The sequence below is a fragment of the Callithrix jacchus genome, chromosome 12, assembly GCF_049354715.1.
Source record: "Callithrix jacchus isolate 240 chromosome 12, calJac240_pri, whole genome shotgun sequence".
NCBI lineage: Eukaryota > Metazoa > Chordata > Mammalia > Primates > Cebidae > Callithrix > Callithrix jacchus.
Genome location: NC_133513.1, coordinates 11,125,147 through 11,152,994, shown reverse-complemented (window position 1 = coordinate 11,152,994; position 27,848 = coordinate 11,125,147). Strand labels below are relative to the sequence as shown.

The 27,848-nt window shown below is 44.0% G+C and overlaps 1 protein-coding gene across 2 annotated transcripts in view; it reads left to right on the top strand.

Annotated features, from left to right (window-relative positions):
• USP7 (ubiquitin specific peptidase 7) overlaps window positions 1–23,909 on the top strand; it is a 68,965-nt gene extending 45,056 nt beyond the window's left edge. For both annotated transcript variants that reach the window (XM_078344614.1, XM_078344615.1), the window contains exons 6-31: window positions 406–514; window positions 2,089–2,219; window positions 2,690–2,744; window positions 3,734–3,814; window positions 3,915–4,005; window positions 6,854–6,936; window positions 8,925–9,034; window positions 11,096–11,252; window positions 12,336–12,480; window positions 12,764–12,894; window positions 13,824–13,958; window positions 14,408–14,509; window positions 14,703–14,808; window positions 15,621–15,713; window positions 15,798–15,865; window positions 16,214–16,314; window positions 17,075–17,228; window positions 17,658–17,725; window positions 18,207–18,315; window positions 18,409–18,486; window positions 19,747–19,847; window positions 21,228–21,327; window positions 21,592–21,711; window positions 21,890–21,961; window positions 22,105–22,195; window positions 22,586–23,909. In XM_078344614.1, the coding sequence (XP_078200740.1) occupies window positions 406–514; window positions 2,089–2,219; window positions 2,690–2,744; window positions 3,734–3,814; window positions 3,915–4,005; window positions 6,854–6,936; window positions 8,925–9,034; window positions 11,096–11,252; window positions 12,336–12,480; window positions 12,764–12,894; window positions 13,824–13,958; window positions 14,408–14,509; window positions 14,703–14,808; window positions 15,621–15,713; window positions 15,798–15,865; window positions 16,214–16,314; window positions 17,075–17,228; window positions 17,658–17,725; window positions 18,207–18,315; window positions 18,409–18,486; window positions 19,747–19,847; window positions 21,228–21,327; window positions 21,592–21,711; window positions 21,890–21,961; window positions 22,105–22,195; window positions 22,586–22,692 (2,698 nt within the window). In that variant the 3' untranslated portion in view covers window positions 22,693–23,909. The remainder of the gene's footprint in view (window positions 1–405; window positions 515–2,088; window positions 2,220–2,689; window positions 2,745–3,733; window positions 3,815–3,914; window positions 4,006–6,853; window positions 6,937–8,924; window positions 9,035–11,095; window positions 11,253–12,335; window positions 12,481–12,763; window positions 12,895–13,823; window positions 13,959–14,407; window positions 14,510–14,702; window positions 14,809–15,620; window positions 15,714–15,797; window positions 15,866–16,213; window positions 16,315–17,074; window positions 17,229–17,657; window positions 17,726–18,206; window positions 18,316–18,408; window positions 18,487–19,746; window positions 19,848–21,227; window positions 21,328–21,591; window positions 21,712–21,889; window positions 21,962–22,104; window positions 22,196–22,585) is intronic.
• Window positions 23,910–27,848: the final 3,939 nt, after the last annotated feature.

Sequence of the window (27,848 nt, the reverse complement as noted above, 5' to 3'; positions counted from 1 at the left end):
TGTGTGTGTGTGTGTGTGTACAGAAAAGATGAGTTTCAGCTTTTTCCATGTTGCGCTGACCTCACAAGTGAAAAGTATAATTATGTAACCAGACTCTGTTGTCAGGCATGTTGGGTATGAACATGTGGGACTCCATAAGTGTCTGTTCTTGCTGGGCTTGATCAGTGACAGCACTGCCACTGTCAACAGGCAGGTGCTTCAAGGACTGTGTGAATGTGGGGGTTGCATTTGCACCAGTTCATACAGTGGAGCAAACAGAAGGTGGCCATTGAAGGAAGCTGTGTGATGAGTGCTCCTGGCCTCAGTTTCCTTAACGCTGACCTCAAGTCAGATTGCTCCCCACACACACTGCAGGAGCAGTGGGGTATCTGTGCAAGGTCCCTCAACCTTGAACTGATCTTTCAGGTGGGATTCAAAGAAGCACACAGGCTATGTCGGCTTAAAGAATCAGGGAGCGACTTGTTACATGAACAGCTTGCTACAGACGTTATTTTTCACAAATCAGCTCCGAAAGGTAAATGGATAGTGTTCCTCTCCTGCAGCTTTCTGCCTACCCTTTACTCTCAAGTATATCACAGACAGCAAATTCCTCTTGGCAAACATGCCAGTCTCCCTCCCCTGGCCCTGTCTCCTTAGATGGCTGTTAGTTCATCCTTTGTTTTCATTTCCCAGTGCTGGGCCACCTCCTTTGTAACCTGCCTCAGTGATTCAAAGTTACCACAGCTGACCTTTATCTTTTTGGAGACAGAGTCTTGCTCTGCCACTCAGCCTGGAGTGCTCCATTGCAAGAGCCCACCACTGGTGGGATCTTGGCTTACTGCAACCTCTGACTCCCTGGTTCAAGGCATTCTCTGGCCTCTACCTCCTAAGTAGCTGGAATTTCGGTTACCTGCCACCACGCCTGGCTGATTTTTGTATGTTAGTAGAGATGGGCTTTCACCATGTTGTCCAGGCTGGTCTCAAACTCCTGACCCTAAGCTATCCACCTGCCTCAGCTTCTCAAGGTGCTGGGATTATAGATGTAAGCCACCATGCCCAGCCATGAGCTAATTTTACAGACTTATAATTGTGCTAGAAATCACCTTATAAAGGTATTTAGAAAAACAAAACCATAAAATCCATTAACAGCAACATTTGTGAAGTTTTATGTCAAAATTTAGTTGAAAAGTCAAGGCAACTTTATTGAAAATTTTAATAAAAAGAATAGATGTAGATTAAATCCAACATAGATTAGTCAGTTAATTCTGAGAATTACATGTGATTATTATGAAGGGGTACAGGAGACAGGCACTCCTGGTTTTGGGGTGGGCAGGGGTGCTGGCTGGCTTGTCAGCCTTCAGAGCATGTTTGCACAGCCACCAAGGCAGGTTGTCATGATATATCCCGGGGACAGCTCAGTGTGAGTAATTTTAGTAACATTTAAGTTTTCATCAAATCTTCATAAGTAATGGTAAGTTAAGAAATGGTGCTCCAGTAAGTAGAAAATAGTAGTAGTTCTCTGAGGGGTCATTCTGTTTTTTGTTTCTTTCTCTATTTATCTTTTTATTAAGAACACATGGGTGAGGCCGGGTGCTGTGGCTTATGCCTATAATCCCAGCACTTTGGGAGGCTAAGGTGGGCAGATCACCTGAGGTCAGGACTTTGACACCAGCCTGGCCAACATGGCCAAATCCTGTCTCTATTGAAAATTCAAAATTAGGCTGGTGTGGTGGCACACACCTGTAATCCCAGCTGCTTGGTAGGTTGAGGCACGAAAATAGTTTGAACCCAGGAGGTGGAGGTTGCAGTGAGCTGAGATTATGCCACTGCACTCCAGCCTGGGCAACAGAGTGAAACTTGGTCTCAAAAAAGAAAGAACACATGGATGGTGATTTTTAAAATTTATTTCTGTATTCTTGTGTTTTCCTGTATCCCTAAAGACACTCATGATTTTGTAAATGTTCTCACCGATTAAGCTCTAGCAACAACCTTAGCCATTGTGTTATTAGAAATGATTTTTTTAAAACATCAACATCAAGATTAAATTCTGTTTTTTAAGTTCCCCTGCATCTTCTCAGAGTAAATTCTTATCTCAATTAATTCTTTCAGGCTGTGTACATGATGCCAACCGAGGGGGATGATTCGTCTAAAAGCGTCCCTTTAGCATTACAAAGAGTGTTCTATGAATTACAGCATAGTGATAAACCTGTAGGAACAAAAAAGCTAACAAAGTCATTTGGGTATGTATTAGACACCTGCTTTTGCCATTCTGATGCACCTCCCCCCACCCTTTTTTTAAGGAGAAGTGAGTAGAGAATAGAAAAGTTAGTAGCTGGTACTGCAGGCACTTAATTTAGGGAGGCTTGAATATTTAATGATTTCAGTGCTTTTATCATTGTATTTTGTTTTATCTCTTTGGAAATAGACACTTTGTTTTAGAATTTTGCTTGAGCAAGAATTCAAGGCTTAAGATTTTTACTTTTCAACACAAGAACCTATATTGCTTTCAAATTTGTTACATTTTCTTGGAAATACCACTTCCCTTAGCAGGAAATCTGTCTTTGAAATATAACTCCCAAAAAATAATCTTCACAGAAAAGAAATTTGAGAATGGCTGATATGTAGTTTAGTTTTTCAATCTAAGTTACTTTTAATTTGCTCATTTGAAAGTTGAACATTTAAGTGGCTACGTCTGTTTTATTTTTGAAAGGTGGGAGACTTTAGATAGCTTCATGCAACACGATGTTCAGGAGCTTTGTCGAGTGGTAAGTTTCAAGCAATACTTGTATATTTCTTACAATGAATATATGGAAGCATTGTCAGAAGTTATTACTGAATAAAACCTCAGACCTAATTCAGAAAATGCCCATCTTTGTTTAGCATCAGACTTAGGCTAGAAAAAGGCAGCACCTCTGTAGTTTTATTAAAGACTGGTAAGAATTACTTGGATAGGGATTTGAAGGTGAATTGAGAAAGCTTGAATTTTAATACCAGCAGGGAGTAGGCTTTCAATTTGTTAAATTGGTGTATCTACATGAGTTATTAATCCAAGAACCAAAAGGCTGGCTTTATCAGCTGTCCCATTTGTCCTGAGTCACTGTAGAGTGGTGACTTCTATTCTTACTCCAGTGTCCAGAACCCTCCTGTGCAGCAAGGCTCTCATCGAGTGGACCTCAGTATGTGGTGATTACTCTCCCTGCGGCGTCACTAGTCACTAGTCACAAATTCTCCTCCTTCCAGTTATGATAAAAGACATAAAAACACACATACAACATGAAATGGCTATTCAAGGTGATTGGCTGGGCAAGGTGTGTTTTCTTTTTTGCAGCACTAGCTGGATTGAATCCAGTTCATTAAATATCCATGGACAAACCAGTCAATCCTGTTGACAGGCTCAACCTCATTAATCTCTTGGTGTGGACCATTACGAGTTAAGTTTAGTGAACAATTTTACTTTTCCACAGAGGTAAAATGAATATAAAAATGCTTCTAAAGGCACTACAGATTACTAATTTATTCCGAAGGCTGTATAAAAGGTTAACCTCAACTGTTGCATGTAGAGATGTTTGTAAAAATCCAACCAAGAAAGAAGATTTTGTATATGTTTTTGATAATTGCATGCCAGAGGTCATAATATTTTTATAGTCTACAACTTCTTTGGACATTTATATTTCTAGTCAATTATAAAATTGCTGTATATTACTTAAGCATAATAAAAAAAGGTTTTTTAAAGAGCCAAACATTTCTTTTCCAGTTGCTTGATAATGTGGAAAATAAGATGAAAGGCACCTGTGTAGAGGGCACCATACCCAAATTATTCCGTGGCAAAATGGTGGTATGTGGCAACCATTTCTAAAAGATGGTTTTTAAAAGTTTTAGAATGTGAATTTTTTGACTGTTACTACTTAAACCACTTTTACTTTCCTTATTTGCAGTCCTATATCCAGTGTAAAGAAGTAGATTATCGGTCTGATAGAAGAGAAGATTATTATGATATCCAGCTAAGTATCAAAGGAAAGAAAAATAGTAAGTGTTGTATGTATCTAATGGCATGAGCTTTTGATGATTTCTATTGTGGCTTAATGTTTCATTGACACAAGTGATTTTTTTTTAATAGTCTAGACACAGAGAATGGCTTAGATCTTAAGCAAACAGCTCACTGGGTGACATAGGCCTGTCACCTCCACCCAGCTCTAGTGTTGGCCAGCACCCCCACAGCCCTTCACAGCCACTACCTCCCTCTCCTCACAGGAAACCAGCATATGGGCTTCTAACTTCCTAGGTTAACTTTGCATGTTTTAAGTATCTATTTAAATAGAACCTTGTAGTAGGATGTATTTGTATATTTTGCTGCTGTTTTTTAGACAGAGTCTTGTTTTGCTGTACAGGCTGGGGTGCAGTGGCACCACCTCGGCTCACTGCAATCTCTACGTCCCAGGTTCAAGTGATTCTCCTGCCTTAGCAGGAGAATCTCCCAAGTAGCTGAGATTACAGGCATTCAACCAGCATGTCCGGCTTAATTTTTGTATTTTCAGTAGTGATAGGGTTTCACCATGTTGACCAGGCTGATCTTGGGCTCCTGGCCTCAAGTGATCTACTCACCTCAGCCTCCCAAAATTCTGGGATTACAGGTATGAGCCACTGAGTTTAGCCCCCCTACATACTTTTAAGGTTTTCTCCTCTCTGGTTTTCAGCTGTTTGATCCCAGCTGCCTGAGGTCACCCCAGCCTCCAGATGTCCCAGTCTCCTTTCTCTGGGTTTTGTGCTGCGGCTTCTGTTGCTCTGTCTTGACCTTCACTAATTGCCTGTGGTGTCTGGTTTGCTGTGAATTCCATCTATGGTGTTGTTTCATTTTGAAACTTTTTTTTTTTTTCATTTTTAAAGGTTTGACTTGGATTTTTCTAAATAAAAAATCTTTATCTCTTCTGTTTTTATGTGTATTTATCAATTAATTATAATTATTTGGAGACAAGGTCTTGCTGCATTAAGCCAGGCTAGTCTCAGAGCTCCCACACTCAAGTTATCTGCCCACCTTGGCCTCCCAAAGTGCTGGAACCATGTCCTGCCCTATGCCTCTTCTTAGTATGCTCTTGCTTTCTTTAACTTAGGGAATATAGTTGATAATGCTCTTGTCCACCAATTCTGTCATCTGTGAGATTTCTGGGTCTGTTTCTATTGAAGGATTGTTCTATTCATATAGGTGGGGGTTCCAGCTTCTTTTCCTTTCTTCTTCTTTTTTTTTTTGGAGATGGAGTCTTGCTCTGTCGCCCAGGTTGGAGTGCAGTGGCATGATCTTGCCTCACTGTGGCCTCTTTGTCTCCTGGGTTCAAGCAGGTCTCCTACCTCAGCTTCCTGAGTAGCTGGGATTACAGGTGCCCAACAGTACACCCAGCTAATTTTGCATTTTTAGTAGAGACTGGGTTTCATCATGTTGGTCTCAAACTCCTGACTTCAGGCGATCTGGCCACCTTGGCCTCCCAAAGTTCTTGATTACAGGTGTGAGCCCCTGCACCTAGCCACATGCTTGGTAATCGCTTTGTTGAAAAGAAGGCATGATGGTTTGTATTGTGCTGGGTGTTGTCAGTAGGATATTTCTAACCTTTGCTCTCGTGCACAGGTAAGTGACTTGGAAATTCTTTGCTTCTTTTGAGGCTTGTTTTTAAGCTTTGCTAGCCGGGAGAACAGGTTTTACTTGAGTGATAACCTGTCCCCACATCCTTCGAGTTGTTAGTTGAGTCTCCCAAGCTTTCTGATGTTTTCCCACCGTGACTGGTGGGAACATAGGACTTCCCAGTCTGTCATGAGCTCTGAAGGTTGTTCCCGGAAATCCTGATCCTCTTGCTGGATCTTTGCATCGCCCCAGGTAATTTCCTCGGTTCGCTGATCAGTTCTTACTGACAGCATAAGGAGAAACTGCACATCTCAAGATGTGTGTTTGGGCAGTGTTCTGCTTTAGGCTACTCTGCCCACAGGTTCTGGCTCCCTTGAGCTCCTCTGATTCTCACTTCTGTGCTCTGTCTGGGTTTGCCTTTCTTGGGCTGCAGCCTGTAAACTCTCAGCAGAGCTGGGCCCATCGCAGAGCTCTCCTTTGTCTCTTGGGGATCCCTGTCCTGCACTGCATGCTGTCTGGAGCCTGACCGCAGCGGTTTTCAGTGTTGAGCAGTTGCATTTTTCCTTCACGACTGGACCAGGAGGAGCTCTCCGTACACTCTGGATGCATGTTCCATGTTGGATTGAGAGCTTGTCCCTAAGCCTGTGGCTCGTCCTTTCACTCTTAATATTACCATTCTTTAGGGAATTGCAGTGTGTCAGTGTTTGCTTTTTGTATCCTATAAAAATCTGTTACCTGTTACTGTTTTGCCTTTTCCATTTATCTACAATACACCTGGAAGAAGCTGGGGTGCGGTGGGGAGTTGTCAGGACCAACTTCCACCCCACCCTGTGTTGATCTCTGAGGAAGTCTAGGTTTTTCATATCATTCTGCCACATCAGCCAGCTATTCACATTTGTGCTGCTGCTTTTTTGAGACCAAGGGGTTGTCCACACTGCCCATTCCAAGCTGTCTTCATAATCATAGCTTTACAGTATGTACTTTGGTTAAATAACAGTTGTTAAAACCTTAAACCTTAACTCTTACCTCCATATTGTTATTTTAATGTCCTTAAGAAAGATACTAACAGCCTTTGACCAACGAGCAAGGATGCTAACGGTACATTTACTTACAGTTTTGGCTACGGGGGAGAGTTATTGTTCTTAATTAGCGTTGTTTATGTTCTCTCCTATTCCTAAATATGCCAATTTAAATAACTTATGCCTGGGTTGGCTGTATTATAATTGAAGCTTTAGCAATGGACTTTTCTCTCTCTCTTTAAAGTATTTGAATCATTTGTGGATTATGTGGCAGTAGAACAGCTCGATGGGGACAATAAGTACGACGCTGGGGAACATGGCTTACAGGTAAGTTGGGTGTTTTGTGCTAGTGTCCTGTTGTAGCTTTCTTCTTTATTTTGAATTTTAATTGCTAAATAAAAATTTACTTGTGCTTTTCCATATGTTTCTTGTATTTAGAATATAAAAGGATTTTGTTTCTTGGATAGTTGAATGGGGAGGGAGAGGAGGATGTTAGGAGTTGGGAGTACAGCTGGTTTATCCCATAGAAGCACATCCGCAGGCTGGAGGGTCTCATGGGGTTTTAGGAAGTCTTCTCCTTCCCCTCTTTGGTTCCTCACCTTACTGGTGTCAGTGCTCCAGTTTTCCCTCAGTTTCTCCGGTTACAAGTGGCATTTTTTAGTGAGTCAGACTGTGTTTAGGTTTTTTTGCCTTATTTTAAAATGTATTTTTAATGAATTTAGTTTTCTGAGGATCACGACTTTAGAATGAGGAATGTGTTCTCTAGGGTTGTGGTCCCCGGGACTCTAGGCATCGGAAAGAGCAGTGAGCGTGGTGGGTGACCCAGTGGCTAGCCCCCGCTTGGATAGAGGGCAAGAGACTGTCCCTGGCTGCTGGTCTGTTGGCTCTGCAGTGTCCTCATGGATCCAGTGATCTAGCGTCTGTTTCGTAATCTCATAATGTTGACTCATTGACTCAACTAATTTATAATTAAAAATTTTAGGCTGACCTGTGCTTACAAAGCCTGGAATTTATAGTTCATGGTGCCCGTGTACCCGTTTTGCAGGCAGCTCCAAATATGCTCTTCTGCTAGGTCAGTCCGGTTGGACTGAGGAACTGAGGTGTAGATCAGAAAGTTGCTTTCTCATGAGAACTGTGGCAGCTTGGTGTGCTTAAGAAATACACTGGTCTACTCACAAGAATTATTCTTCTCTATTCCAGATGTTTTAGGGTCTGGTTGAGCAGTATTTGAGTCAAAGCCTCAGTGGACACTGGTGGGGACAGAATTCTTTTATATTTCAAGTTGTATTAAAAACAGACCCTTTTCCACTGTGGAGTGGGCTCCTGAGGTCTGTTTTTGTCTTTCCTGAGATAACTCTTGTCTTCTAAACATGGTCATGTACACCACAGAGCCGTAGCCTACGGGTGTGCCTTGTCATGGCCCCCCTTCCTCCAGGTCTCTTGATGGCCGCTGGGCAGGAGTGTTTCCAGCCAGAAGGAAGGTCTGCATTGGAAATAGAGATGTGAGTTGGTGTAGTGAGGCACCCTCACTGCCTTGCCGTGGTGGAGATAGGCAAAGCCTGATTTTAGTGAGGAACAAAGAGATGGCCAAGATGGAGCAGAGATAAAGTTGCACGAGAGCTCTAGAGTCCTGTGTCCCCAGAGAAAGCTTGTTGAGACGTTGGGGTGTCCTGTCCCACAGAGGTGGCAGTCAGCTGGGGAAGGGGCTTGCTGACACTGGATCAGAACGTTGTCTTAGAAGTAGTATTGAACCATAAGCAGTAAGGGCATGCTCTGTGACATATGGGTTCTTAGGCAGACATCAGAGAGCCCAAGGAAAGGAAGCTGTTCACTTATAATCCTGCCAACCCATCACTTTGTTCCTTGCTGCTTGTTCTGTTCAGGTGTTTCATGCGCATACCTAATCTTGCCTAATTGTAAGCAGTTTTCTGCTTTTCCGTTTAACAATTTTTCTGTGGATCTCCATAATTTGCATTGTCTAATGACTATATAATACATCAGAAAACGAGTGTCTAAATTTCCTTAATCACTTCTTCCCCTATTGCTGGGCATCAGGTTAGAATATAATTCAAGGTAAGAGAATCTCTCACAGACATGCTGATGCAGCATTTCAAACAACAGAGAGACCTATCAGTAGACCTAAAGAAAACATTTCAAAGAAGCCCTAAATGGATACCTAAACTTCCCTGCCTCTGTCCCCCAGAATCCCCAAACATGTTCCAATCTTGATGAACCACCATTGCTTTCATTGATTGCTTCAAGGAGTAAGTAGAAAGAAGCTAACTGAATTTGCATTTATTTTTCAATGTGTTCAGGAAGCAGAGAAAGGTGTGAAATTCCTAACATTGCCACCAGTGTTACATCTACAACTGATGAGATTTATGTATGACCCTCAGACGGACCAAAATATCAAGATCAATGATAGGTAAACTATAGTGGGATGTAAAGTTAAGATTTCATCATCATGCTGATCTAGGGGGTTAGTCTCAGTGCTTTCCTGAGTCTTTATATTTTCAGTCCCACATCTGATTTATTTAGATTTCCCTTCTACCTCTGTGTCCCAAGAGCAGCTGTGTTAAAGGAATGTTTTTATGTAAAGTTTCAGGCCACCTCTGCCGAGTCAATTTTCCTCAGGGATGCTTTGCCCAGTCCCAGCCCCATTCTCTGCTGTGGCTGATTTAAGTCCACAAGGATGGGGCTTTTCTGCTTCATAGATCTTGCATTCACAGGATTTCTAATTTAATTTTGACCGAATCGTAAATGTTATTTCAGAGGAGCCTTTTTTTTTTTTTTTTTTTTTTTTTTTTAAACTGAGTCTTGCTCTGTTGTCCAGGCTGGAGGGCAGTAGCCCAATCTCGGCTCATTGCAGCTTGGGGCCTCCCAGGTTCAAGCAATTCTCCTGCCTCAGCCTCCAGAATAGCTGGGACTACAGGTGTATGCCACCATGCCCAGCTAATTTTTTTGTGTTTTTACAAAAAAAAAAAAAAAAAAATACAAAAGTGAGATGGGGTTTCACCATGTTGGCCAGGATGGTCTCAATCTCCTGACCTTGTGATCCACCCACCTTGGCCTCCCAAAGTGCTGGGATTACAGGCGTGAGCCACTGTGCCTGGCGCAGAGGAGACTTTTAGTATATTTGTTTAAATAGGAGTTTTCAGTATTTCATTATCTCTCCGTTAGTGTCAAATATACTAGAGTTTTCAAGAATGCTAAAGCAGGTGTTTGTATGCCATTTGTAAGTAGTTTTTGTTGTTGTTTTGTTTATTTTACTATGTTTTTAAGACGGAGTCTTGCTCTGTCACCCAAGCTGGAGTGCAGTGGGATGATCATGGCTCACTGCAGCCTTGAACTCCTGGGCTCAAGGGATTCTCCTGCCTCAGCCTTCCAGTAGCTGGGATTGCAAGCGTGCACCAGTACACCTGGCTAGTTTTTGTATTTTTAGTAGTGACAGGCCGGTCTCAAGTGATCTGCTAGCCTCAGCCTCCCAAAGTGCTGTGATTACAGGCATGAACCACCCCACCTGGCCACAAATAGTTTTTAAGATTGTCAGAATACCAGATGCAGGAATGACAACAATTCACGCCGCCTTATCTGATTTAAAATATGGTATTTTTGTCCTGATTAGTTTGAGCACCAGCTTTGTATGGAATAGAGGTTGGTCATTGAGCCTTCAGATTTGAGGGAGATTGTAATCAAATCATTTTACTTGCTACCAGCCAAGGTTTTGGCCACCCAATCACAGTCTTTACTGCCAGAAACTGTCTCCGCCAGAATTCAGAATTGGCAGCCTTCAGACCAATTCCAACCTGTTGGTGTTTCGTTGGGTCCTTACTTTCTTTTTGTTTTTATTGGAGCCAGTGGCAAACCTTTTTTAAATTGTGAGATTCTATATAAATGTTCAGATTTTGGCATCATTTAGGAATTAGAAGATTTGGCAACTTGAGGCCACCATTCCTGAAGGCTGCAGGGACTGTGAGCATGTTCTGCTTGGGACCAGCCCCCACCTGTCTAACTTTGCCTTCCTGCCTCTGTTAATTTTGCAACTCTGATGGTGAAATATGGTCAAGTAAATCAAATTGTATACAGCCAATTAAAACTAAGTTAATTTCAGGATATCTGTAGAATATTAAAAGTCAGTCAGTATTCAGAGTGGGAAATATTTTTACATGTCTTTCTGAATTTGATTTTTCATGTATCTCAGTTTGCAGATACCTTTAGTAGTCTTAACTTCTCAACCTTCAGAATCGTTTTTTGATGTTTGGAATTCCCCTCACCCTTAAGTGTTCGTAGTTTGTATTTATTATGTTGCCTAGGAATAATTATTTCTGCCAAGTAGGGATTATGTCATGTAGTTATAGGCCTCCCAAGGCAATGCATGCTTATCCCATTAAAGATGAGCCGATTCATTAAATGGCCTTACTTATTGCAAAGTGTGATATTTCATGTGTAAATTGTTGCTGAATTAAAAAAAAATGTTTTCTAATAGGTTTGAATTCCCAGAGCAGTTACCACTGGATGAATTTTTGCAAAAAACAGATCCCAAGGACCCTGCAAATTATATTCTTCATGCAGTCCTGGTTCATAGTGGAGATAATCATGGTGGACATTATGTGGTTTATCTGAACCCCAAAGGGGACGGCAAAGTAAGTGCTGGGACCCAGGGCTGAATGTGAGCTCATTAGAAAGTTACCACTGAAGCTCTGCTTCAGCCTGTTGTGGTTCCTGCTTGGGACCTTGTCCGGGACCCCTGATTGATCTGTATATTCTCTGGCTGCTAAGTGCTGTTTTCCTGTCCGTTTAATTGCTCAGGTCTGAGTAAATGCTAAATCAGCATTTGTGCTTCTTTTTGTTAGTAACCAATGTTGGGCCCTACAGAATCCCCTACATCTCATATGAGACATGTGTATTTTGCTTCCGAATGCTCATGGGGTGATTATCCATGTCACCGGCGGAGTCTAGGAGGCCAGCTGATTGCATGTCCCTCTGCATGCCACCTGGTCCTCCCTTGTTTCCTCTTGTGGCGATCCCTCATGCAGGCTCCACCACCACCCTTGGGAATATAGAGGGCACCATGCTCATTTGGCAGATGAAGGTCTCTGAATGTACCTCCAAGACCATAGGGTCAGCAGCCAGCTCCTGCCAAAGGGGTTTGATGGAGGGACCCTGCAGCATGAGAGAACAGTGAAGAGTGCCTGTAACAGCAGCGTTTGTCACTATTTAATGTGGCTCCATCCACAACACAGATGGGAAGATAACTGTTAGGGACGTACCATGTAAACTTCAGTTTGGCCCTTACTTGATTCTATAAAAAAAATGCCATGGGATAGGACAAAACAACCCATTTAATTTTATAACTAAAAGATAAAATTTGAACTCTCAAATTGGTGTGCTCAGTATGGCCTTTTAAATTCTATAAAGAGTTGGTAGTGTCAGTAGATTGAATCTAAGTGGAAAATGGACTACTTGAGTAAATTACAGAATTTGCCATTGGGTGAATAGTAGTAGTGCCCACAGAATATGAATGGGAAAGAGGAAGGTCCTGATGAATTTTCTGAGCCGATGCCTGAGGCTCTACCTGCCTAGCACACCATCAGGTTGTGTGCATGTGTATGTATACACAAGTATATTTTTTCAACTAGGGGCATACCTAGAAGTTCACACATTTTAGAGCATCGCTGCCTTTTGGTGCTGGGTGCTTCTGCTAATGTGTGTTGCTTTCCTTGCAGTGGTGTAAATTTGATGACGACGTGGTGTCAAGGTGTACTAAAGAGGAAGCAATTGAGCACAATTATGGGGGTCATGATGACGACCTGTCTGTCCGACACTGCACTAATGCTTACATGTTAGTCTATATCAGGGAATCAAAACTGAGTGAGTAGTGTTCACCTTTGTTCTCTTTTTACTGTGGTGAACTTGGACAATTGTACCAGGAATCCCCAACATCCTTTTCTGTCCAAACACATTTTAGACTTATTCCACTGTATTCACAGCAATCCAGAAACAAGCGGGATTGGGTTTGCATGTTTTGATGCAGACTCATGGTACCAAGTAATTTCACTTTAATAGATTATTTTATTAATGATGACCTAGAATCAAGAGCTTCTAAGGAGAAGTCTTATCTGTAGAGGTCAAAGAGGATGCCTTTGTCCTGCAGGTGAAGTTTTACAGGCGGTCACCGACCATGATATTCCTCAGCAGTTGGTGGAGCGGTTGCAAGAAGAGAAAAGGATCGAGGCTCAGAAGCGGAAGGAGCGGCAGGAAGCCCATCTTTATATGCAAGTGCAGGTCAGCCCCCACCCCTCTGGGACCCTTGGGTCACCGCACAGCAGGGCAACTGCCCAGAGAGAAGCCGCTCCACTTGTTACCTCAGCTTGATCTCAGTGCCAGAGTAGTTCCTGATGCACAAACTGGGACTGTTTTTCCCTGAGCTGCTCTGGGCAGCTACCTGAGTTTTTGTAATACCTGGCCCTGTTGGTGGCGAGCAGGGCCTGTTCAGGAGTAAAGACTTGGTAGGGCAGAAGTCAGGCCATCAGAGTAGTGATCAAGTGTGCATGTCAGGGTGTGTGTTGCTTCAAAAAGTACTGATGAGTTTGGAGAATGGGAGGAGGTCATCTCACAGTTGGCCGTCCAGCTAGGTCTAGTTTATAGGTGAGTTATTGCAGTGAAACACAGCCTCCTTTTTTTCTTCTTTCGTCTTCCTTCTTCCTCCTCCCTCCTCCCTCCTGAGATAGACTCTCATAGTTTCTCTTGTTGCCCAGGCTGGAGTGCAATGGCACAATGTCGGCTCAGTGCAACCTCCACCTCCTGGGTTCGAGTGATTGTCTTGCCTCAGCCTCCCGAGTAGCTGGGATTACTGGCATGCACCACCACACACGGGCAGTTTTATATTTTTAGTAGAGATGAGGATTCTTCATGTTGGTCAGGCTGGTCTCCAACTCCCGACCTCAGGTGATCTGCCCACCTTTGTCTCCCAAAGTGCTGGGATTACCGGCATGAGCCACCATGCCTGGCCCACACCTTTTTTTTTGGGCTAATACCCTATTTAGGTTTTGGTCATTTTATGCTATTTTTTTTTTCATTGGTTTTCTGAAGAAATTTTGTTGGAACAATTGATGGGTTTTTAGCATTTTAGATTTTAGTGTTTAAGTTTGTTGTGTGTGGACTCATTTTTTGTCACATGTAAAGTCTTCTGTGTGTTTCATACGTATTTTCAGATCGTCGCAGAGGACCAGTTTTGTGGCCACCAAGGAAATGACATGTACGATGAAGAAAAAGTGAAATACACTGTATTCAAAGTATTGAAGAACTCTTCACTTGCCGAGTTTGTTCAGAACCTCTCTCAGACCATGGTGCGTGTCCTCACCCTGGCCCCTGAGGTCCACCTTCTTTCTGTGTCACTAGAAAAGACAAGCTGCCTTTAGGGGTAGGTGGTGTGTCCGGCCACTGGCTAACGGTGAGAAGTGTGACCCAGCAACCTTTCCTGCCTGAGAAAGGAGTGCAAGAAAACCACTGAACTGACTCCAGCACAGGATTTCACAGACTCGCTTCCACCTCTTCCTCATCTCCCATCCTACTTCCCGCACCCCTGCCTCCTCTTTATTTTTGCAAAATGGGCACTTGATCCTGAAGCATAGGTACAGTTTGTCCAAATCAACTGGGAAAGAATTACAGTTCTTTTTGATACGGTCAGTCTCTACATTGACCAAATGTGTGGGGGATTGTGGGGGGTGTGCAGTGTAGAGGACTAAAAGAGGAGCTTGTTTTTATTTTAATCTATTCTTAGTATTTCTTTTTTCAGGGATTTCCACAAGATCAAATACGATTGTGGCCCATGCAAGCAAGAAGTAATGGAACAAAACGACCAGCAATGTTAGATAATGAAGCCGACGGCAATAAAACAGTAAATATTGTTAATAGCGTATCTGGTTTGGAACCGTGCAGAAGGCGTTAGTCCTCTGCAGTTAGTGCAGCTTGTTTCCCTTTTGGTCCACTTAACTAGAATTGGACGTTTTCTTCAGTACTTGACTGTAGTTTTTCGCTCTGTCACCTAAGTCATTAGACTCTTCTAAAATCAGCATCTCTTTTGGAAATAGATGATTGAGCTCAGTGATAATGAAAACCCTTGGACAATATTCCTGGAAACAGTTGATCCCGAGCTGGCTGCTAGTGGAGCGACCTTACCCAAGTTTGATAAAGATCGTAAGTGCCCACGAGACGCCTGCCTGCACTTAGAGCAGTAGCGTTGGATCCTGGATTGTTGTTCTAAACACACAGGGTTAAGCCTTCTTCCCTTGCAGAAAGATCTGTTGATCTGTTCCACAGATGCTCACTAGACTTCCCGATGAAGTCAAATAATAGTGACTTGGCTGCGAGTTTCCTGTGAGGCCTGGAGACAGTAGCAGCCGCGTGGGGCCATCTTGTTCTGTCTTCGGTTTCAGCCGCTGTGCTGTGCTAATCGCATTGGTTAGATCGTAAAGGGCAGGGTTGCAAAACCATTGTCTGTTGGGGGCCAAATAGGCAGCATCTCAGGTGTTTCAGGCCAGTCTGTAGTAAGGTGGCCACAAAGAATATGTAAATGAATGGGCTATCTGTCTTCCATTACAGCTTTATCAACAAACAGGTGGGTTGGAATTTGCTGACCCTTGCTATAAAATGACAGATGTTTATTGCTGTGAGTGGTTACTGCTGGCAAAGACACAAGACCGTGAGCAGTCTTCCCGTGGCAACACTCTTCCAGCCAGTCAGTGCCAGGTTTCAGAACTAGGAATTCTGAGTTTGCTGCTGCACTCGATACCATCTTGACTGCCTAAATGTAGTGGGTTTCCATGGGTGTGATGTTTGGAAACTCACTCTGTGGTTATAGCCTCAGCTTTGTGAATAAGCCTCATCTGACACAACTTTTAGGTACCTTAAGTTGTCATTTCATTTGTCACTGGGCTACTCAGCTTACTGGTTTTCTTTTTTTTAAAGCATTATACTGAGTGTTTGGATCTTGTTTGTTAATCTTGTAGATGATGTAATGTTATTTTTGAAGATGTATGATCCCAAAACGCGGAGTTTGAATTACTGTGGGCATATCTACACACCAATATCCTGTAAAATACGTAAGTCCTTCATGGTCTTAGCTCCTGAGTTGATTTTGCTTTGTACATTACAGCTACGTATTTGAAATATCTTCTTTCTCCTAGGTGACTTGCTCCCAGTTATGTGTGACAGAGCAGGATTTATTCAAGATACTAGCCTTATCCTCTATGAGGTTTGGATGGTTTATTTTGCATAATCAGTAGATTCTTAGTTGTTTCTGGGCGGTTTGGTTTGTTGTTTTTTACCCCGAATTTGTTAACTGTGTTAGGTCTGCCAGGTAACTCGGGGCCTCAGATGATCTTGAGAAAGACATTTTTAGATTTGTAATTTTTTTACCTGTTTTATAATCAGTGATTATTACATATTTGTGGATTTATGTAGCTTTTTCCGTTAACATTTTAACTTACAACGTGAATAGACTTGGGTGTAAAGAAAATACTTAAGTACATGGAAGACCATCTGGCCATACTAAATGTTAGACAAACTCTGCATTGTAACCATTTTATATCTTCCACTGTAGGAAGTTAAACCGAATTTAACAGAGAGAATTCAGGATTATGACGTTTCTCTTGATAAAGCCCTTGATGAACTAATGGATGGTGACATCATAGTATTTCAGAAGTAGGTACTTTGTGAAGGATTGTATTGCTTTGTACTAATTTCAGGATTTATTTTTTAAAGTTGTAGAACCAAGAAACACTTGTACCTAGATCCTGAACCATGTTTTGTTTTGTTATGTTATGTTTTGAATGTAACTCTGTTGACAGGCTTTCTCTGGGTTTTGGAGTTAGGTGTAGTGAACATGATCATCTCATAAAGCTCTTCACAATTTCTTAAAATGTCTAAAGTGCACGTTGCAGCTGTTAGCAGGGTGGGACCAATTGCTTTCCTTCCCTTAAAATTTATGAAATTGAAACTCCTTAGAGTGTACCTACTTGGGTAATTCATTTCAATCTGCCTTCATGTAAACCAGCCAGTCTTGGTCTTAGACACTCAGAGGCTGGATGGCACATGAAAACCCTAATTGACTGACTGACAGAGACTGGGCTCCACCACCTGGCTGGCCTGTGGACAAGACACTGCATCCAAATTTGCTCCTAATAGAGGAGGCGAAGGTGGTGTTACCTCAGGGAGTTTTGTTTTGTACTGGGATGAGAATGTCAATCCTCCAGGTTATGCCTGGCTCAGTGGATCCCAGTGCATACTTGCCTCGCTCACAGAGGGAGCTCAGGCAGACGCCTGGCCCCCTCAGAGGGCAACCTGAGTTTATCTTGCAAGAGAGCCTGTTGGTGTCACTGTTGTGTAAAAGATGATGCCATTTTTACCAGCTACCCCCTGCCATGGACTTTGATTCAGACTGCAAACTTTCTCCCCCCACCAGGGATGACCCTGAAAATGATAACAGTGAATTACCCACCGCAAAGGAATATTTCCGAGATCTCTACCACCGCGTTGATGTCATTTTCTGTGATAAAACAATCCCTAATGATCCTGGATTTGTGGTTACGTTATCAAATAGAATGAATTATTTTCAGGTATTTAATAAATGCTCCTTTCCTCTTAAGATTCCACTCCAGAAAGACCAATTTCTTTTTAAAAATGCTTATTGAAGAAGCTGTCTCACGGTTTTGGTTCAGAAGGGGTTGCGATCCCATTGCCCAAGGAAATCTCCCACTGAAGTGGATTCAGGCTGATATTGCCATGGGAGCTAGAATAATCGTCATCAGAAAATAAACAACCTGTAGACCTCACCATTAACAGTGAAATCCCTTTTCAAAGTTATCTTCATCCGATATGCTACTCCCATGGTGATATATTAAGAATATAGTTTATTCCTGTTGAATAAATTTCTAGGGAATTTAAATTCAGGCTGCTCATAGCACATTTTAAGTAATTAATCATGAAGTTTATAAGCAAATTTCCATTTTTTCCCCAACATGTGAACCTTCCTTTCTATGTCCCAGGTTGCAAAGACAGTTGCACAAAGGCTCAACACAGATCCAATGTTGCTCCAGTTTTTCAAGTCTCAAGGGTAAGTCACACGCATGGACACTTGTTTGGTCTTTACTGCATGCTTCCCACAGTTCATTGAAACATCTTGAAACTAATTTTAATAATTAGCTCGCCATTTCACCTGACATGCCACTTCTTGCTTAGTTTCAGAATTGTCACCACTCACAGCTTGACCACATTACTCTGATATGTTAAAATAATTGACAGCCTCATCCAAAGCCAGACTGACTTTAGATACATCCTCAGTGCATCTCCCATGTGTCCAGCTGGTCAGTCTTGCCAGGCTCCTGTGTGTTTTTTCACTGTTGTAGGGAGCGTTCAGGTGTGACAGCGAGTGGGACTTAGTTCTCGGGAAATAGGAGTATTAAGTTCAATCCCATGCTAGGTCCAAATTTCAAGTCCAGGTTTAAGGCCAGGGGTTTGCTTTTACGTTCACTCACAGATATGTGTTTTTAGGCAAATAAACAAGTCATTTATTTATATGCTGTTTTCTTGTGTAGTTATAGGGATGGCCCAGGTAATCCTCTTAGACATAATTATGAAGGTACTTTAAGAGATCTTCTACAATTCTTCAAGCCTAGACAACCTAAGAAACTTTACTATCAGCAGGTATGAGTCCAACTTAATGTAACTATGGGTAATGAAGAGAAGACTTGGGTTTTTGGTGACAGTATCTGACATGAATCTTTCTTTTCTTAATAGCTTAAGATGAAAATCACAGACTTTGAGAACAGGCGAAGTTTTAAATGTATATGGTTAAACAGCCAGTTTAGGGAAGAGGTAAGTTTTTTTGAATAGTACAAATTTTCATTTTCATTAGAACTTGCGTATTGTTTCTATCTATCCCCAGACGTTGAAAACTAAGACAACAGAAGAAAACTCTATAAACAGTAGCACATGCTGGGGGCTGGGGGTGCCTTGGGCTGGAGTCTCTGTTGCTTCCTGGCAAGACCTCCTGAGGCCTTTAGGGTGCGTCACATGTTGAGCTAAGGAACTGTTCAGCAGCCAGCCCTTCCCTCCGAGGTCCCACTGTGATATTTACGCATTGCCACTTGGCCTAGGGGGAGGATCCTTCTCCAGCTCTTCCTGCCTCAACCTGGTCTCAGTGAGTCCAGCTGGCCTGTGAATTGAGCAGGCATTGTCTCTGCTGTGCGCTTACTCTCCAGACTGCTAGTACAGGTGGCTCCAGTGTCCCATGCTTGTTCCAAACAGAAGAAACACCCAGCCACATTTTAGGTGGTTTTTTTTTTTTTTTTTTGAGGCAGGGTCTCACTCTTGCCATTCAGGCTGGAGTGCACTGGCACTATCACAGTCCATGACAGCTTAGACCTCCTGGGCTCACGTGATCCTCCTGCCTCAGCCTCCCAAGTAGCTGGGATTACAGTTGTATGCCACCACGCTTGGCTTATTTTTATATATAAAAATTTTTTTTCTTTTTTAAGAGACAGGGTTTGATATATTGCCCAGACTGGTCTTGAGCTCCTGGCCTCAAGCATCCTTTTGCCTCAGCCTCCCAACGTGTTGGCATTACAGGCATTAGGTGGTTCTTCAGAAAAATCTGTGTACCTATTTGGATGCCAGATCTCTTACCCTTTCTAGCTCTACCAGCATTGAGGGAAAATTCGAGACATAAATAGTCTCACCTTTGTAGAATTGAGCTCCCTGAAAGCCCAAAGTCAGCCTCTGGTCTTGTATCTGGACCAGTGTTCTTTTCTCATTGTGCTGAGAATTGGAGAGGCTCTTGGATGACCCTTCTGGGGATCATTTCCTGAGAAAGTGTTCTCTGTAAATGACAAGCTTTTTGCATAAAGGCCACCTTTGTTAACCTCTTGTCAGTATTGGTTGGTTCTAGGTTAGGGCCAGTGTTTTCCCTGTGAGTGAATTCACAGATGAGGGAGTTGGGGTGGGAATGAGAGCACAAATATGGGGGCCAGCTGGGGACAGTTGAGAACAGTGATGCAAGTTTCTCCGCTCTTCCTTTGTGGTAGAAGGCCTTTTCGGCTTTCTTGAAAGCACTTACTTTATCTTTTTATTACTTAGGAAATAACACTATATCCAGACAAGCATGGGTGTGTCCGGGACCTGTTAGAAGAATGTAAAAAGGCCGTGGAGCTTGGGGAGAAAGCATCAGGGAAACTTAGGCAAGTATGCTTGAGTCCAAATGTGGACAGTTAGCAGGGGTAGCAGTCATGCCGACCTCTGCAGTTGTGTTGGTGGAAATTGCCCAGCCAGGATCCATGTGCATCATTGCCAGACTCAATGGGGTGCGCCCCAAGTTGCAAAGACCGTTGCACAGAATCTCAACACAGATCTGTGTTGCTCCAGTTGTTCAAGTCTCATGGGTAGCCATCAAGGCGGTGTGGTGCAGGGTTTATGCATGTTTTACACTTAAGCCATGTTTCTCCTCCTTCCCCTCGTATCTTGATAACAGTAGCTGTAGTAAAAAGGTGATACTCCCGTAGAAAAGCCAAACAGAGGAAGGATATGATTCCATTTGAATGATGAATTGAAACTGGAAGGGTGACTCTTTTTTTTTTTTTTTTTTTTTTTTAAAGATGGGGTTTCACCATATTGGTCAGGCTGGTCTTAAACTCCTGACCTCAGGTGATCTGCCTACCTCAGCCTTCCAGAGTGCTGGGATTACAGGCTTGAGCCACCGCGCCTGGCAAGGGTGACTCTTGGTTTTGTTTTTGACAGATCGGGTCACTTCTGATCCCTCTAGCCAGCATTTGGGCTGTAGAAAGAAGTTCCTGAATTGGTTGTTTATATCAGAGAGATAGGCATGATTCTCTACTTTGCCCTGCAGTAGCTTGGAGGACAAATGGCCTTTGGGGCCATTTGGTTCCCAAATTGTTTTCTTCTAATAAAACAATTATTAAACAGTGAGACCTTCATCTGTAATCTAATAAGAGTAAATGAGGAAGACGTCTCAATCAGTCGACTCTGGATTCCTTGTGGAAAAGGTTTACACAATTTTTGGAGGCCCAGTCTGTACATCTTTATGCTCAAATGTGGCCACTTCCACTGTTTCCAGCCGGGCCTTTTAATCTTGTGCTTCAAGGGGACCCCCTCTGCTTGCTTGGCCCCCAATCCCTATTTCTGATATTTCAGATCCTCTTTGGGGGAGAAGAAAAGGCCGGGTGTGGTGGCTCACGCCTATAATCCCAGCACTTTGGGAGGCCGTGGCGGGCAGATCACAAGGTCAGGAGTTTAAGACCAGCCTGGCCAACATGGTGAAACCCCATCTCTACTGAAAAATACAAAAATTAGCCGGGTGTGGTGACAGGCGCCTGTAGTCCAAGCTTCTAGGGAGGCTGAGACAGGAGAATCACTCAAACCTGGGAGGCAGAGGTTGCAGTGAGTCAAGACCCCAGCCTCTGTGACAGAGTAAGACTCTGTCTCGGGAAAAAAAAAAGAATAAGCATCTTGTAACTTTCTTTCTAGAAAACCATCTGTGTTAATCATTTTATTTTTAAGCAAATATACTTCACTTTGCCCCATTTTTTTCTCTCTCTGTTCAGGCTGCTAGAAATTGTAAGCTACAAAATCATTGGTGTCCATCAAGAAGATGAACTATTAGAATGTTTATCTCCTGCAACGAGCCGGACGTTTCGAATAGAGGTAACTGTCCCCAACACTGTTGGCACCAAAGAGAATTCATGAGCCACATCTGCTGCATACCTAAATGTCACAGTAAATTGTACAAGTAGCTGAGTCTGTGTTTATGTTCCAGTAATTGAAGTATATGATTCCAGGAGTGGACTTAGAGTGTGTGTGCACAGAAATTAGTCCTAAATAGGCTCTACCCTCTGGGTTGGAGTAGTGTGAGAATTTAGATGTGGTCACTTGTGTTTACAGAACTGTGTCTGTTGTTTGTGTCCCCAGGAAATCCCTTTGGACCAGGTGGACATAGACAAAGAGAACGAGATGCTTGTCACAGTGGCACATTTCCACAAAGAGGTCTTCGGAACCTTCGGAATCCCATTTTTGCTGAGGATACACCAGGTACGATGTTGTGGTTGGTGGAGTGGCTCGCATCAAAACCTGGCGCTTTGGAACAGCTGCTGTTGCCGAATCTGTGCTCCTGCTGGGACTGGGCATTGGTTTTGGCAGCTTCCACGTGACATGGCCCCAAGGATGTCAGGAGTGACCGTGTGAGCACATGTATCCTTTGCCGTTCCAGGGCGAGCATTTTCGAGAAGTGATGAAGCGAATCCAGAGCCTGCTGGACATCCAGGAGAAGGAGTTCGAGAAGGTGTGCAGCTGGGGCCTCCTGGGAGCTTTGTGGGCTGCGGGCTCAAGTGTTGCCTGGCACTGCAGCCTTGGCTTTTTTGCCAGAGATGAGAGTTTTGCTGATATACAGAAATAACGGAGGAGTTTTAATTTTTTTTCTTTTAGTTTAAATTTGCAATTGTAATGATGGGCCGACACCAGTACATAAATGAAGACGAGTATGAAGTAAATTTGAAAGACTTTGAGCCACAGCCCGGTAAGGGTCCTCCTCTTGGGGGCTGGTGTGGGTTCTGAAGGCTAAGAAGCAAGTGGTCTGCGAGTGGGAGGGGACCACCCCAGGCTCAAGTGCCAGCTCTTCTCTCTCCACTGGGTGACCTGTGGAGCCAGGAGCCATAGCATTTCCTAACCTGCAAGTTCTTAACAGATCCTTACACCTTTGTAATCTGTGAGTTCTTCAAGGAGAGATACTTGGACGTGTGTTCAGGATGATTGAGACTCAGGGTTATGAGGGCAGTGGCTCTGAGGTGTAGTCAGGGTATGGGCCTCCTTAGCTCCAGGTGGGCGTGCAGCTCAGGTCCTGGCTTCCACCCCCGAGAGGTTCCAGGGCTGCTCTGTGGCCTCACTTGCTTTTCTTCGTCCCCACCAGGTAACATGTCTCATCCTCGGCCTTGGCTAGGGCTCGACCACTTCAACAAAGCCCCAAAGAGGAGTCGCTACACTTACCTTGAAAAGGCCATTAAAATCCATAACTGATTTCCAAGCTGGTGTGTTCAAGGCGAGGATGGTGCGTTGTGTGGCCCCTTAAACAGCCTAGAACTTTGGTGCACGTGCCCTCTAGCGGAAGTCTTCAGCAAGAGGATCGTTCCTGGTGTTAATTTTATTTTATTGAGGCTGTTCAGTTTGGCTTCTCTGTATCTATTGACTGCCCTTTTTGAGCAAAATGAAGGTGTTTTTATAAAGCTTGGATGCCAATGAGAGTTATTTTATGGTAACCACAGTGCAAGGCAACTGTCAGCGCAATGGGGGAGAAGAGATTAGTGGATTGCGGGTCCCTGGCTCAAGGTCTCTGGGCTGTCCATAGTAGGCACGAGTGGCCCGGCTGCCTTCCTGGGGTCTCGTGCACCAGCCCCGCAGCTAGAAAGTCTTGTGTTTAGGCTCGTCTGACCTACTTCCTTCAGTTATACTTCCAATGACCTTTTGTGCATCTGTAAAGGCAAAACAGAGAAACTCACAACCTAATAAATAGCGCTCTTCCCTTCATTGTGTGCATTGTCGGCCCTTCCTCGGGTTCTCCTCCTCCAGCTGCCTGGGGGCTTTTTAATAAACTCGTCTCACTTCGTCAGCCACTACTGTCTGCAGCCCCTTTGCAAAGTGGATGCACTGAATACAGTCCGGACAGACATTGTGGGGTCTTTTTATTAAATTGAGAACATTGTTAAATATAATTAAGGTTTACTATGCTGCCTCGGCAGACTTAATGATCTCAACAGTTCCTATGAACAGGTGAAAGAATTATAAATAGAATTTCGTTAAAGTGGAACAGACAAAAAAGCCTTTTAGCAAGAGGGCATGCTCACTAGTGGTTAGTAAGCTGTTGACTTTGTACAAAAGTTAAAAATGAAAAAAAGGAAAAATGAAATTGTATATTTAATGAATGAACATGTACAATTTGCCACTGGGAGGAGGTTCCTTTTCGTTGGGTGAGTCTGCAAGTGAATTTCACTGATGTTGATACTCATTGTGTGTAGTTTTATTTCAGTCCCAGCCCCGTTTCCTTTTATTTTGGAGCTAATGCCAGCTGCGTGTCTAGTTTTGAGTGCAGTAAAATAGAATCAGCAAATCACTCTTATTTTTCATCCTTTTCCGGTATTTTTTGGGTTGTTTTTGTGGGAGCAGTGTACACCAACTCTTCCTGTATATTGCCTTTTTGCTGGAAAATGTTGTATGTTGAATAAAATTTTCTATAAAAATTATAATTCAGTGAGTGACGTGGAAGTGGAGGAAGATTTCTACTTTCCCTGGAAATGGGCCTGGGAAACCTTGGCATCTGTAACGAGGTTTCACTGAGATGTACTTTTCTGTCTAATTCCGTTTTGGGGGGGCAGGGTCTTTTTTTTTTTTTTGGTCTCTAGTCACATTTGCTCTTAAAGGTTTTCCATGAAGAAACTATGTACAAGTAAGGTGACTGGAGATGTGACCTGGCATGTCACGAGGCCCCTCTGGAGGCAGCAGGTGCCGTCGTGGGCATGGTCCTCGAACGGTCCCCTTGACCTTGCCACCCAGCTCTGTGGCATGGTTTCCTGGTCTCTGGGCCATTGTGTACTTTGGAGTGACTTCCTTTCTCAACTTCCACTGCAGTGTGTGTGCCTTGTGCTCTGAGAGCTGCCTTGTTACCAGTGTGATAGAAACCAGGGAGGAAGGGCCCCTGGGACCTGGCCCTTCCCTCCTTCCTCCCCAAGAAAGAGGAGTTACAGCAGCAGGGTGGGAGCCCTTCGCTGTGGGTTTGTCTTTGAATGAACATTAAGGTGTCTTGTTTTTGTTCTGGGCTGGGGGTTGACTGTAGTCTTAGGTAACTGAAAGTTCCTACTCTCTCCCTTAAGATATTAAATGACTCTTTTTCCAAAGAACGTGTTGTAATGTTTCCGCTGTGTGCTGCGTTCCCTTTTCCACTCACAGTTACAGTATCAGGAGTTTGAGTTTGCTAAACTGGATTAGGGGAGACAAATTGAAATTTTAAAGAAAAGTGAATTCTACTTCCCTGGTCTCACTATAAACCCCTGGGACTGTTGTGTCCTCTCCCTCTATGGGGTGTGGATGCCGTCTGTTGACAGCTTTTGGAGTCCTCCCAGTGGGGGACGGGGGAGCCTTAAAAACCACTGCAGTCACAGTGGCCCTTCCACAAGCCCTTCAACACAGGACAGCAAGCTTTGAAGCAGTCTCATTTGAAAATGAAAAGAGCACCCAGGCGCACTGGCTTACGTCTGTAATCCCAGCACTTTGGGAGGCTGAGGTGGGAGGATCACTTGAGGTCAGGAGTTCAAGACCAGCCCCGCCATCATGGAGGAAACCTGTCTCTGCTAAAAGTACAAAAATTAGCTGGGTGTGGTGGTGCACGCCTTAGTCCCAGCTACTCAGGTTGAGGCAGGAGAAACCAGGATGTGGAAGATTGCAGTGAGCTGAGGTTGTGCCTCTGCACTCCAGTCTGGCAACAGAGCGAGACTGTCTCAAATGAGAAGAGCATGTGAAGGTCTGGGGTTCAGCATTTTCATCTTTAACAGCATTTTTCTATGTGCAGCCTGTTACCTTTGCAGCGTTAAGGCATCCTGACCTCTTGTCTCAAAAACCAGCTTCTGAGAGCTTTGAGCCAACCATCTTGGGGACCAGCGAATCCAGCAGGAAGAGCTGGCACTGTGCAAAAATAAAAGTGTGATTATGTTCAACATTTCTGTGTGCTGTGTACTGGAGGAGCAAAGCCCAAAGGTGACACGATGGGATCCTACAGAGTCCTCTGCAATGTGGGTGTCGGTGACAGTGGCAAGAAGCGTATAGACACCATCACTTCTAATGCAGGCCCTAACCCAGCTTCTCTCTCACGAGGTGGCAAGGACATTTGGAGTCATATATAACATTGCTGATCTGCTGTGATGCAAATGTTTATGGTGTCAGGGATGGAAATTGTGAGTGGCTTTTACTAAAACCTCGGGTCTGAAATCACCTTCACAGTTAAAGCAAATGCAGTCAAAGCTGTAGCACCTGAGCTGGGCGTGGTGGCTCACACCTGTAATCCCAGCACTTTGGGAGGCTGATAAGGGTGGATACTTGAGGTCAGGAGTTGAAGACCAGGCTGGCCAACATGTTGAAACCCTGTCGCTACTAAAAACACAAAAAGCCAGTTGTGGCGCATGCCTGTAGTCCCAGCTGTTGAGGAGGCTGAGGCTGGAGAATCGCTTAAACCCCGGAAGCAGAGGTTGTGTTGAGCCGAGATCATGCTACTGCATTCCAGTCCAGGCGACAGCGAGCAAAACTCCATCTCAAAAACAAGCCATAGCAGCTGAAGTTGCCTTGAATTACTGAGGTGAGGTGTGGAAGACTGACATCTATCCTGTGGTTTGAGCTTAAGATGTTAGTGTGAGTGTGGGTAAACTTTTTGAGACAGGGTCTCTCTGTCACCCAGGTTCAATCTCCGCCTCCCAGATTTAAGCAATTCTTTAGCCTCCTGAGTAGCTGGGATTACAGGCACATACTACCACACCCAGCTAATTTTTGTGTTTTGGTAGAGATGGGGTTTTGCTTGTAGGCCAGGCTGGTCTTGAACTCCTGACCTCAAGTGATCCACCCGCCTCAGCCTCCCAAAGTGCTGGAATTATGGGTGTGAGCCACCATGCTCATCTGGCTTGGGGTTGGTAAACTTTTTATAAAAGGCCAGAGAGTAGATACTGCATGATGATGTCTGTTGGGACCCTCAACTCTGCCAGCAGCACAAATGCAGCCACAGAGAACACTTGAGTGGTGAGGCTGTTCCCACAAAGCTTAGGGTTTTTTTGTTTATTTTTGAGACTGAGTTTCGCTCGTTTCCCAGGCTGGAGTTCAATAGCGCAATCTCGGCTCATGGCAACCTCTGCCTCCCGGGTCCAAAGAATCATCCTGCTTCAGCCTTCCAAGTCGCTGGGATTATAGGTGGCTGCCACCATTCCCGGCTAATTTTGTATTTTTAGTAGAGTTGGGGTTTCTCCATGTTGGTCAGGCTGGTCCCACACTCCCGACCTCAGATGATCTGCCCGTCTCCCAAAGTGCTGTAATTACGGTCATGAGCCCCCACGCCCCGCCAGAGCTTCATTTTTAAAAACAAGTCTTTTGTAGGTTTGCTAACCCTGAGTTGTAGGGAAATGAACCTGTCTTCATGGCTTGATAGAAGGGCCTCTTAGGCAGCTGAGTCACTACCTCCTAGTGGTGTAGGTAGGTACCCTGGGGGAGGAGGAGAGTCAAGATGACATAGAACAAGGCCTTGCCCCTTACTAAAGCATGTTTACACACAGTTGTTCCCAACACCATTGGACTACATCCTAAGGCTTTTGTGTGAATAATGGGTAGTGTTTCTGGCCAGCCTTGTTACCACCCTGTTCTCACCCAGTCATGTTCAGCAGAACTCTGTCATGGTGAAGCTACTGGCCACCTGTGGCTATAAAGCACTTGAAATGTGGTTTAAGTGGCAGAGTGGTTGATTTTTAATTTTATTCTGGTTTGCACATGAGGCTGATGCCTGCCATGGTGGGTATGCCGTTGTAACAAAACCTTCTCCACCTTGTGAGTTGCAGTGACTAATCTGAGGGCTGTTGAGTGTGACATAAAGTGGGATATGCATTGGAGTAGTCATTCGTTATGGCCTCCTCCCTAAAGGAAGCTTTTGGGAGATTGGTTTTCTGAGTGAGAACAGTTGAAAGGACAGAGTCCCCCATTCCTGCATTTGGCCGTTGGGGGAGTTGGGTGCCTGTGCGTCTTCTGACTTGCCTTTCATGGCCTTTAACTGGTGAGGCCTGGGAGCTGGAGGCCCTGGAGGCCTTGAATGGTCTGAGCAAAATTGTGCAGGTTCCCCCTTATCAGCTCCAAGGGGGTCACTGACCCCCTACCAGCTGCCAGCTATTAATGGCTGGATCTGGGGGTGGGCCCGGGACGTTCACAGCAAGATGCCTGCACAGCCTGTACACCACTTGGGAGAGGGAATAAGTTAGGGATTCAGACCACTCATGAAGTCCAGTTCCTGTAGTAAGACGCACGCAGGCAGGACATGGTGGCTCATGCTTGTGATCCCAGCACTTTGGGAGGCTGAGGTGAGTGAATCACGAGGTCAGGAGTTCGAGACCAGCCTGACCAACATGGAAAAATCTCGTCTTTACTAAAAATACAAAAAT